This window comes from Ascidiella aspersa, chromosome 6 (assembly GCF_963924565.1).
Source record: "Ascidiella aspersa chromosome 6, kaAscAspe10.2, whole genome shotgun sequence".
Classification (NCBI taxonomy): domain Eukaryota; kingdom Metazoa; phylum Chordata; class Ascidiacea; order Phlebobranchia; family Ascidiidae; genus Ascidiella; species Ascidiella aspersa.
This window is the reverse complement of record NC_139452.1, coordinates 6,208,665-6,220,796: the sequence shown is the minus strand read 5'-3', so window position 1 is coordinate 6,220,796 and position 12,132 is coordinate 6,208,665. Positions and strand designations below refer to the sequence as shown.

At 36.5% G+C, this 12,132-nt stretch overlaps 1 protein-coding gene across 1 annotated transcript; it reads right to left on the bottom strand.

Moving 5' to 3' along the window:
- Positions 1–440: 440 nt before the first annotated feature.
- LOC146139374 (carboxy-terminal kinesin 2-like) lies at positions 441–11,271 on the bottom strand. The gene is made up of 16 exons (XM_083392412.1): positions 11,248–11,271; positions 10,858–10,887; positions 10,318–10,495; positions 10,027–10,116; positions 9,241–9,375; positions 8,767–8,894; positions 8,059–8,195; positions 7,092–7,298; positions 6,066–6,141; positions 5,373–5,495; positions 4,694–4,844; positions 4,118–4,236; positions 2,966–3,139; positions 2,097–2,235; positions 1,202–1,341; positions 441–638 (listed from the first exon to the last, which is right to left on the bottom strand). The coding sequence occupies exons 1-16, from the start codon at positions 11,269–11,271 to the stop codon at positions 441–443; spliced, it is 2,049 nt and encodes a 682-aa protein (XP_083248538.1).
- Between the last annotated feature and the right edge of the window lie 861 nt (positions 11,272–12,132).

The window sequence follows — 12,132 nt, the reverse complement described above, 5'->3', positions numbered from 1 at the left end:
AAGAAACAGTTTTTCTGAAGAAATTCTTATAAATTTCGAAAGATTATTTTTTGGTCAGAGGCGGGATGTCTCGGCGTTGATAAGTAACTGTCTGTCGAAGAAAAGCTTTTAAGATTTCAATAAACTGTCTTCTGAAACAACGGTTCAGAAGAAACAGTCTTCTTAAAGAAATACTTGAAAAGTTAAAATTTTCTGTCGGAAAGGTCAGGGGCGGGATGTCTCGACGTTGGTAAGATTTGTCTCTCGAAGAAACGGTTTCAAGATTTCAAGATTTTAAGAAACTGTCTTGTAAAACAGCAGTTCTGACGTAACAGTCTTTCTCAAGAAACTCTTGAAAAGTCCCCAGAGGTTTTTGAGTCAGATGGGGGTCGATCGAGATTCCAACATAACCAGACATCAGCCGGCATGCCAAAGCACGCAATATCACCCTCCTTGTTTCTCTAGAACTTGATGACCTTCTGTGCGGTTCCGATGTTGCACTTGTTCACTGTGGTGGCGAATCGCAGTGTGTTGATGGTTTCACCGGTGGCGCGTCGAACCGGGTTGACGTTGACCAGCATCAGGGTCTTGCTATTGCCTCCCAGACAGTCCATCAACAGGAAGGTTAGCTTTGAGTTGCGGAATGGAACGTGCTTGTCCTACGCGGAAATATGTTGTTAGCTTAGCTTACATTCATACCAAAGTACGTCATTTTTTAAAAGCATATGTAGTATGTCTGCAATCCTGCGCGTCGAGGAAATGTAGTTATTTATATAGGTTACTAAGATGGAACTATATAAAGACAAATTGTATTGATTTTCGACAAGCTTTCGCACAACCGTGCTTCATCAGGTTGAAGTACCAATTGCTATAGCCACCTGATTACCTTATTTAGAATTAAACAAATACGGCCATTTATAAATATGAGAACGTGCTACTAGCGCGGAAATATGTTTTTAGTTGTGCTTACATACCGAAGTACGCACTTTGCACATAGAACCTTCATGTACTAAGGGTAGATTTCTTGGTAGTTCAAAATTGCTTTGTATATAATAACAAATATTAATGCTACATAATATATTAAGGGGTGTGAGAAACTTTAGATGGCCTGAACATCTATTTCACGACGAACACAAAGTTGCGATTTCAGTTGCACAAACAAATGTATTTTGACAGACAAGTTTCAACAGTGTGAAGGCAGCACACAAAATGCATTGCTCACCTTATTAGCGAGGGCCGAAATGACGTTGCTGAGCTCGGAAAGAGATCCGTTGATTTTTTGGGCCTCCTTCAATCTCGTTCCGGATGATCCGGTTTCGCCTATTCTCTCCGATCCGGCGAGATCGATAAGGTTGAGCGAAGCTGGAAGAAAAATACGACGTTGTGATATGCCGAGTAGGACTGACTTCAGTCAAAAAACTATAGCCGAGTCCGACTCCGGCCAAATGTTTGATTTCCTCGAGTCCGGCTCCGTCTCTACAGCCTGTATTCCGTCTATTTACGTAAATACGATAGATATTCCACCTTTACAATTTACAGTTGGGGGCCATACCAGTTTCAAAGTACTGCGCATACGCACATCGGACTCGACTAGCCTTACGTGGTCTTACTAGAGTCCCGAGTCCGACTCCGGAGCCTTGCGGCCGAGATTGACAAATGCAATAAAAATCCGGTTTCCATGTTTGTAAAAAGTTGAGCAATTAAACCAAATATAATAAACATAATTAAGTTGTGACTAAATATGTCAGAAACGTCACCTGATAGTAAAGTGTTTCACAGTGCAAATCTGGGCACTGGTCTACAATCCTATCACATTTTCGTCCGGGGGTTTATATAGCCAACAATGTTTGGGTAAGGGTGCGAGTTCGCGTTTGGGTTGGGGTGGGTCAAGTATTAATTACTATATTTATTTCCCCGTATTGATTTATTTCGTGCAATTTCAATTTTGACTTCCAACCAGGGGTCCAGGGACACTCAAAGGGACAAATTATTTCAACGACGGCAACAGTTAACACTTCTATGGTCACGTTAGGTTTAAATGTTTAAAAAAAAGTAAACAATACTTTTTTCGTATAAAATGTGCCACTAACAAGCGTAGATAGATGGTGCCAACTCACATTCTACTTCCTCGCCGGTCGCTTCGTTGCTTGCCTCAATCCTTAGGATGAACACAGAGTGTGATCGCGATGATCGCTCGTTTGCGTTTGTTGACGCGGTGGCGCGCTTCTGCTGGGCTCGAGCCAACAGCTTGCGAATCTGTGAAGTTTTTATAAATGTTAGTAAGGTTTTTATAAGTGTTATAATTAGCGCGATTATTCTTAGACTTTCAGTTTAAAATTTATTTTAATTTATGCTGATTGATTCACAACTATGCCATTTCCTATTTTGATAATATGCTAGTCTAAGTATGCACGATTCAAAAGGTATAGTTTAGTTATGCTAACATAGCAGTTTTATTTGTACCCTTTTGCGACATTTTTCTTTAAAACAGTCAGAATTTACCGAGCCAATGTAAACACGATCAAAAGTCGATTGATTTGCGTGTCAAATTGACTCAAATAATTTTGTGCCTATATAAAACTTGTAGTTTGTTTGTTTGTGGCATAAAGTAGTTATTTCAAGATTATTTTTTTTGCAAACTTGGTACAAAATATTTCCAAATTTATTTTTTTAACTTCTTTTTTTAGGTTAAAGTCATTATTAAAAAACGCTTTGATCGCTATAGTATCCTTGAGATCAGGGTTATTAATGATTAGGCAATAAATAGGTCTTTCGACATTATTGAATTGCCCGGTTTAATCCATATATTAGCAACTCAGGTTGTCCTCATTTTCTGCAACCTTTCAGCCGGACGTATGTAACTCAAAACTAAAAAAATGTCTTTTTTTATCAGCAAGACTTAAAAATACTATAGTGACAAGGTTGCAGGCGTCCGCACACACAACACTTATATCAAGCCACAACAGTTACAACACCCGACATGTACCTCGGCAAAGTTGCTGACAGGGTGGCTGGTGAGGTTCTTTACCCACACTCCGTTCAACTTGTTCTTCTTCGCAACTGTTTTGATCTCGAGCTTAAGGTTAGGGTCGTTCTTCGTCTCCAGCAAATCCTGCAGCGTCTCGCGGTAAATCTCCACCTGCTGGACCGCCAGCTTGTACTGCGGGAAAGAAGGGAAAGCATAACATTGAGGATTTGCCAAAGATTTTTTTTTTACTTTAGGCGCAAATATTAGGATTGAATCAAAACAACTGTAAATAGCGCAGGAATGAACTAAACTGCCTAAAAATTAACTTAAATACAGCATTGTTTAAAGCACATCCAGTTGAAACAACGCTAAAAACATTGTACTGCGTGGAAAGAAGGCAAAGCATATAGTGTTAGGGTTTTGTCGTACACTTTCAGTTTGGTACGATACCAATACTATTTGGCCAGATTTAACACCAAGTAATGTCATTCGACATTACTATGGTTATAAGCATAAAATTGTTGACTTTGAAAAGCAAAGGGCATTTAATTCAGGTCATAATTTACTTTATGAAGTTTAGTAACCGTCCATTGTAGTTTATTTTTTTTAACTAATTGAGGTTCCCAGGTATATAAAAGATAGTAGCCACGGGCGTAACTTTTAGATGAATTTCGAATAGGATAGCTACACGTTTCCACCAGGGCTTTAAACTGTTACCGACACTACTGAATAGAAACGGATTTCGGTTTCAAAACAATAATATCGGATAACTCGGGCTGGAGACAAAATACAGTGCAGTGAGGTTTACGCGAGACGTAATGACTCCTGCAATATAACCCCAGATTTTCGGGTGCTGCATGGAGCATGGTATTGAGATGTATTACTCGTTTATTAGATAAAAGGTAAATAAATTTCGGGAAAGCAAGAGCATAAAAAAATAATATAATAGAAAAATGGAGTTAGTGGTAGACCCGTTAAATAACGCATGGCGTGTTATAAATGCTCGGAATTTTGTTATTTTTGCATGGCGTTAAAAACATTTTATATAGGGTAGCAGCCATGAATACCCGTTACTCGGCTCAACAAATAACGGTAGCTCAAAGAACGAAAATCACCGTCCTGGTGTTCACAAATAAAGACAATAAAACATCAAAGGCGTGAAGAACTTACGTTCCAGCCGAACTTCTTGAGTTCTTCGCATTGCTTGAAGATAAGCCGCATCGATCTTGGAATTATTCCGTCGTGCTCGGGGTCCGGCTGGTCGGGACCCTCCATTGTGTACGTCTTACCTGCATTATGACGTAACACTCGCGCATTATAATCGATTATAAAATATTGCTGGACTTACATTGGATTAATTATTATACTGCGGTTTTGCACACATTGGTGGGAATTGATTAACCTTTTTAAGCGTATTCCGATATAACTGGAAAATCATTTTAAAAGAGCAACTAACTACTAATTAAGGGCTGCTTTTTTGTTTTGAGTGTTTCGTTGAAATTGCAAAAGTGATTTTTCACATGGTAACAGCTATCCAGACAACGCCGTAAGATTCCCGCTCTTGTTGAGCAGAAACAAAAGTGCAGCTCATATATGATAATATGTAAATGCCAAAACGTATGATGGAGTGCAAATTTGACCACAACAAGCATAGATTGTAATTAGAGTAACAGCGAAACAACTTAAAAGAGACAACTAAAAACTGTCGCATATAGCGAAATTAACATCGAAAAATCGACTCCGCACCTGCGCCGGTTTGTCCGTAGGCGAAGATGCACACATTGTATCCATCAAGGGCGCTCTGTACAAGTTGAGCCACATCAGTGAAGACATCAACCTGCGACGCTCCTGGTTCGAACACGCGGTCGAAAGTGAATGGGAGAGATTTGCTCGCGTCCTGCGCAAAATATCAAGCTGGTGACGATTGTTTAGGTTTCAACACTTAGAGCAGTGGTTCTTGGACTGTTTCTGGTCGCGTATTACTTATTGGCTTTTGGCAATTACGTACCAACAGGATTTAATGAACCATATTTCTGAAATTGACTTATATTCATTACAACAGGAATGCCAGAAAAAAAAAATCGAGGATATTTCAAAATAGTCTTTCAAATATCTAAAATTGGATAGCTCGACATTTTTCCAACTGTTTTTTCCAAAAGTGAATTTTAAATTAAACAAAACAGTAGAAATGCGATTGCCGGCACAATAAAATAGTTAAATAATGTTTATAAAACCTTCGAGAATTGTTTCTAAAGCACTTACTTAACACATAACTTGAAGCTGCACATAAAATATTTTTTTGGGAAATATATAGGGTTGATTCACAGACATGTCAACACACAAATATACATTCAAAACTTTTAAAGATTCAAAGACTTTATGGCAACCCAGTATGACCTACAAAAAGCTAGGAACAAGAACTTACGTTGGTGATGTTCAGGGACTTTCCCTTCTTTCCTCCCGAAAAGGCAATATGCTCCATTTCTCCATGTTCCACTTTTTCCTTGGCGAGCATGGGACGCACTCGGCAGAATACACGGATGTTGCCCTGGCAACAGAGAAATTACGTCAGGAGCAGTTTTCCTACTTCAACCCTCCAAGCAGGGGTACTTCAAATGGGGTGGAGTCGTTATATGAGTATACTTCAAATCTTAGGGTATAATTTTAAATTTAATTAAATTAAAAACAGTATGCTTTGGCGCCCTGTGCTTAAAAGAATTTAGATTTAATCTCAGTTTCATATGCGCATGAGTTCGACCAAAACAGCAGGTTTTTTGGATCAACGACTTCTTGATCCTATCCTAGTTGTTTTTTAATATCATCTCTAACAAGTTTTAGGCCGTTGGAGCACGCGCAAGAAACACTATTTCAGGGTTTAAAAAAGTTTCGACCTCTGCATAAAGGAAAATTTTGCGGCGGATTTAAACCCCAACCGAAGTGTCTGTTTGCTTCACTGCGCAACAGACAAAGTTCTTTCATTCATTTATAATAGTAAAAAGTTGCCCCTTTTAATTCAAAATGCTTCATGGTTAAGTTATCAACAGTATAATCCAAATTTATAATAAAAAATAAGCATAATCCTAGACTAGTTTCGAGATAATAACGATGAGGATATTACCTTGAGTTCTTGCACGTCGTTCAGTAGCTGTCTTCTCTCGACTTCCTTTTCGTTCAGTTCTGCCTCCAAACGTTCACTCAGGGCTTTGTATTCCCGCAGGCTCTTGGCGAGGCGAGCGTTCTCTTCCTATGGGTTTAAACGAGAATGTGGGGGTCAGAATCAGTGGCGTATCCACTAACCAATGGGGTCGGCCCACCCCTTTTTGTGAGTGATTTATCGTTTTTTGATCGTTTTGTCAGGGTTTAACTTACCGTCCAAAACGGCAACGTTTATAATGTAATTGGGTCGCGCGTCTTAAGCTAATGCGAAACCAGAAATCAAAATTCAGTTTTTCGTCTCTTTGTTTGTACAAGGGTCGATTGTAAACGCAGAATATTTTTTCTCTTTTTTCGTTCAGGATGGCTGATTAGCAGGTGTGTATTCTACAATTGACAACGCTAAATCCAACCTTCTTTCTTTTATTAATAGGGAAATTCCCTAAGTAAAAACAAATTCGTGAAATATAACGTGACGTGATTGTTATAATTTTGGTTTTTAGGGTGATAAGAAACTCAATTGTGTTCCACTGCGAATTGCGATTGCTTCGCAGTAAAAATTCCCCCCAATCAATTGTATTGTATCGCATATCAATTTTGTCATAAAAATTGGTATGTATTATGTCGATTGTTTTGTATATAGTAAAAATCGCAAAATGGTAATTTACCATCAGGTTTAAAAATAAAAAGTACAACTTACAACCTGAATTGATCACATGATATTCAAAGGAAGTTTAATGTAACACAAAAACTAACCTTCAAAAACTTTATTTTTAAGGTGTTAAGAAAGGGAGAATTTTCTTAATTGTGTTTCACTGTGATTGTTTGCCAGTAAAAATGTCGCCAATCAATTGTATTGTATATTGCTTTTATCACAAAAATTAAAACGTATTAATTCGAATGTTCGTAAATACTGAAAATCGCAAAATTGGAGTTTAACATCAGGGTTTAAAAGTACTAGATATTACAACTTACAGCCTGGGTTGATAACATGATATTCAAAATAAATCTAACATCTAAATATAAATTTAGAATTGTAACACAAAATCTAACCTTCAACTCATCGATGCTTTTAGTTTGTTTGTGGATAGTCTCGTCGTTTGCGAGGTTGTCCCTCCTGAGTTGTCTGCACTGGAGATCCAGCTCGTCCAAGTTTCCTTGCAGACTTCGGTTCTGCCTCGCCAAGTCCTGCTTTTCACTGCCAGGGAAAAGAAACGTAAAAAAAATACGCAAATCGCACAACAACGACACCCTTTTAACTTTGCGAAGCAAATTTTAAACGGAGATGTGATAGATTGATTCTTTATGAGTTTTCGGCGCTGATTCTGAAAATGCCCTTATTTTTTTAGCACATAAGGTTTTTGAAATATTCGCATTTTAATTTTTGCAATGTATTGCTGTATTATTAATATAGGAACATTGCGCACTGTGACGTAATCCAATAATAATGTGACTCTAACACCATTTTATCTGTTTTTTCACTGATATATCTAGAAAAACAATAAAATGAAATACTCACATTCTCGTTTAAAAAAAGAGAAAATTTGTTGACCAGTGTTATTGTCTTTCCATTTTTTGTTTTAAAAAATAAGCTTAAAATTTAGTATTTTTTTCTTCTATTTAGTCGTAAAAAATTTAGGAATGCCGTTCTTCCTGCGCTAACGTATTTTTCTGCGAGCAGGCTTTTGGGTAGGGATGTACGATCTTCGACATTTTATTCCGATAACCAAAAATTTGGATATAAAGTACCGCAATCCGATCTGATGGCAAATGACATCATTACACTAAGCTCAAACAGGCAAACTTGATGATATTACAACGTTACAAGGATATTTTGATTAAAATTTAAAAAAAATATTTGCCGGAAGAGTAATTTTACAAATCTATTTTTTTATATTTTCACGATCGTATTTTTTTTTTCGATTTTCCGAATTTGAGAAATTTCACGTCAAACCCACAGTTCTTTGTTCCGTAGATCCATCTCAACGTTGCGTTTTGCAAGCTCAGTGTCCTGCAGCCGCTGTTGGATGCCGCTGAGGTCGCTCGAAAGAGCCGTCTTTTCCACCGCGATGATGTTCTTCTCGCTTTCAAGCGCCTGCGAAAAGCACGGGAACCAACTTAACAGAAAACCTTTGTTTGGCAGCCCACTATATGCTTGCTCTCACTGGGCATTATAATGCTTAAATGCTAATGGGTGTGTATTTTTTTCATATTTTAGATGATAATTGTAATTTAAGGTCGTCGAAAAAATACAGTTACACCAAAAAAGGGAAAAATAGTGAAAACGTACAAGTGTGTTAAAATATTAAAATGGTGTCTCAATAAGGTTCCACTACGATTATTTCCCAGTAAAAAATGTCCCCAATCAAACGTGTACCACAGGGTTTGGAATTGCACATAAAACAAAATATGTAAACAGGATCGAACTAATTATTAGATCGATTAATCGTAAATACTCTTGTGAAAGTTTTCCAGACTCTTCCGTTACATTGAATCGCTAGATAGAATATGCTACAATGCTTAGCATTTAACGCAAACAGCTTGTTCAGAAAAAAATGTAAAGACAGATAGAAAAGAAGAATATATTATTTAGGCTAACTTTTTAATTTACAATTACTAAAATTTAATTGTTATTACTATTTTTCAAAAAGTATTTTTTTGAATACCTTCAATCTCGATAGGATGTTATCCATAACGTCTTCCTTCTTTTTCGAAGCTGCAAGTTCCCCTTTCAAATCGTCAAGTTGGCCGCGAAGATCCCATGGGGCCCGTTTGGATTTCTTCTTTGTGCCAACTAAACGGAAAAATAAATGTTCAGAAAACTTTGAACAGTTTTTATAAAACGTTTGCAAGTTGTGGTGTCCAACATAGCATTTCGTTTTAGTGGTTTAACAATAGTTTATTGAAAATTATATTTATATATGTAGACTATTGACAATTATTTGTCAATACGATGCCTGATACTCTGTATTTTACTTCGATCACCGGCAATCTAGCATAAAAATAAAAATCGTGGGTAAATAACACCCACGACTATACGTATGGTTTATTTTACACTTTCTTTGATAAAATAGTTGCAGCCAGCAAAATCGTTAACAAAAATCTGTTTGTAAGTATTATGTTGTATGGGGCAATCATACCGCCCTCTCCGGAGCCGCGAGAGCTTATTGAGCTGTTCACTGACGAGTTTGCACTTCTGGGTGCAGACTGGGCGACTTTCCTTGGGGCAGTTCGCGGTACTGGGGCAGCCACAGCTCGGTTGCGCGATGGGGCAGCTGAAAATATCAAATGTGGTGTCATTTCTTAAAGCAGTGCTTCTTAAACTTTTTATTTGTTCACCCCTTGAATCTATCTCCAGATTTCATAAAACTATCTTGTCTGTATATAACAGCACAAAATGACTTGGGTTGTTTCGATTTTTGTTGAAATCAACTAAGCAAAGTTTTAACATTACAAATATACAATTTCTCCCGAGTCAAGAGATATAAACCTACAAAAGCACAAAACACAGTCACCAAGTTTAGAAAAACACTGGATCCGTTTCTGACGGTTAACCCTTATTCACCCCTTTTGGTTTGTTCACCCCTGCAAAAATTTTATTCACCCATGGTGAATCATTCACCTGACTGATTCAGAAACACTGACTTAAAGCGTTACTGAAAATCGTAAGCTGTAATTTATGTTAGCCATAAAATATGCTAGCAGCAAATCTAAGTGTTAGGTCAAGTGGAATTTTTTTTTTTTTTACTTATAATAATAAACTAAGTTACATTTTTTTATTAGATTAGTTAACTTTTATTAGTCTGGAGTGATACATCTAGGCCATTTTTTCGACAAAAAGCTTGATAAACAATACAATTAATGTTTCTATTATTTTCTATTAATTAATATTTCGATTAAAACTGTTCATTAAACAATAAATTTACCTGTGGCTGACTTGTTGGCAGCATTTCTCCCAGTGTTTACCCTTGACTGAACAAGTGGTTTCCTTACAACAGGCGCTGGTTTTGGTGGCACTGAACAGGAAAATAAATTAGGCAAACACCATAAAAGCAACAAGAAATTTGTTTCCAAACAAAAAACATTTGCTGAATTTTGTTTATGTTTACCAGAGATACAATAAAAAAATTGGGAAAAATATATTCACATTAATAATTTACATCCCATTTACCAAAAAATTATAAAAAAGCCAATCTTTACTTTAGGATGACATTTACCTGGTGCAGTTCTACAGAGATTGGATTTTGTTGTTAAAACTTTTTTGCGGCTAATCTTCAAGGCATTGGAGACACTTCGCCTGGCAGCTTTTTGTTTCAAGTTGGTTACTCTTGGCTCCTGGCGAAAGCGCTTTGGCTCCGGATTTCCAGGCAAATGATCTTCCGACTTGCGTTTCGACTAAAGGATCATTTCGTTTGATTTAGGAAATTCAAATTTTTTAACCACTTCTCAAATATAGCCTACTTAGTAATTACGGATATTTTGCAAATCAGAAATCATAATACAATTTTTAAAAGTTGCAATCTCCTAATAAAAAAAATGCAGGTCACCAAAACCTAAAAAATGATTAGAGCATTATAATTTTTTAGTTAAAATATCTATGCTACAGCTATGTAAAAAGTTGTACATTTCAATTGAGCCTATAACACTTTAAAGGTGCACAAATTAAAACTAGCTTGCTAAGACACAAACTGTATAATTATCTATTATTACAAAATAATAAAATAAAACTACAAAGAGTCAAATTGTAAAAAACATACCTTTTTAGGAGGAATGTTTTCTATGTCAGTCTGGGAGTAAAAATACATGTTTTTAGTTTATTATTTTTATATAACACAAAAATTTAAGAGATATTCTCTATTGGATTATACATATTACACATGTTTGGAACTTTTTAAAAAGTAGTTATAAACGTCAGATCAAGTGAGGTATATATTCCATTAAAATATGCCTCTAAATGATTCTGAATGCTAAATTTATTCTCATATTTTCTTACCTAACTGAAATTAAGTCATATGCAATGGCTTAATGATTTTTTTTTAGTTTTTAATTATGTCATATTTGAGCAAAAATTGCTAGACAAGCTTAAGCTACTATCAGTAAGTTAAATAGATAAAGAACACATTTTGTGTAAAACATCAATTGCAAACCTTGACAGAGACTGCAGCAGCCATTGAAAAGTCTACAACCTAAAAACACAAAGCATTTGCAAATAAAATTACTAAACATATAACCACACACAAAAAAACTTACACTTGTTGCAGCACCAGATATTGAAATTTGACTTTCATTCAGGGTCTAAAATAGAAAAATAAAGAAATATATCTGAATAAAAGCACTGGAGTCAAACTAAATTATCGTCAACATAGAATGCAAGCGAACCTGGAAAAAGCACTAAAACACTTTTAAGCAGCTTTTTGCCAGATTAGTTCAAATTTGCATACCCCTGTTGAATTATTGCAATTAGACTGGAAATTATTTGTCCAGTTTGCTAAGGTAAGAATCCTGTATGGAAAAGCATGCCAGATCTTGAAGAGATGTTGTAGGAGTCCGGCTGAAATAATCGGGGTGACAGGGTGCAACTAAGGTAAAAAATGCACTCTGCTTTTCATGCATTTTTATTTTTGGGGGTTGCAGTTTTACCAGTTGAAAAATGTGGCAGGTGCACTGCCATACTTTACATATGGGAGCATAAGTATGACCATATTTTTTTTGATTACGTATGTGAAATTTAGACTATTCTCCGAAAACAAACCAACACCCAGTCTGCATTGTGTGAAAGTGCACGCCATATATTTTTTCTAGAGCAATTTGTGTGCACACCTGTGTTGGTATATTGTGCAATTAAACTTTGAAAAAAACGTGTACAAACAACATGATTGCACACCTGTACAAAAAATTTAGTGTTACACTCCCGAGATGCAGACTGGCCCAAGTCTGGAAAGCATGGCAGATTTCGACGAGATCTCTTGGGTGTACGGCCGAAAAAATCCGGGTGACCGGATGCAACAAAGGTAAAAAAAGTGCACCTCGGG

What these genes read in the sequence shown, in the direction of transcription:
- LOC146139374 (XM_083392412.1), bottom strand. Translation starts at nt 11,271, where the DNA reads ATGGCTGCTGCAGTCTCTGTCAAG. An exon ending in ACATCCTATCGAGATTGAAG is followed by an intron (nt 8,196 to 8,766) that starts GTATTCAAAAAA and finishes TGCTTTTCGCAG; the next exon opens with GCGCTTGAAAGCGAGAAGAA. An exon ending in CTACGGACAAACCGGCGCAG is followed by an intron (nt 4,237 to 4,693) that starts GTGCGGAGTCGA and finishes GTCATAATGCAG; the next exon opens with GTAAGACGTACACAATGGAG.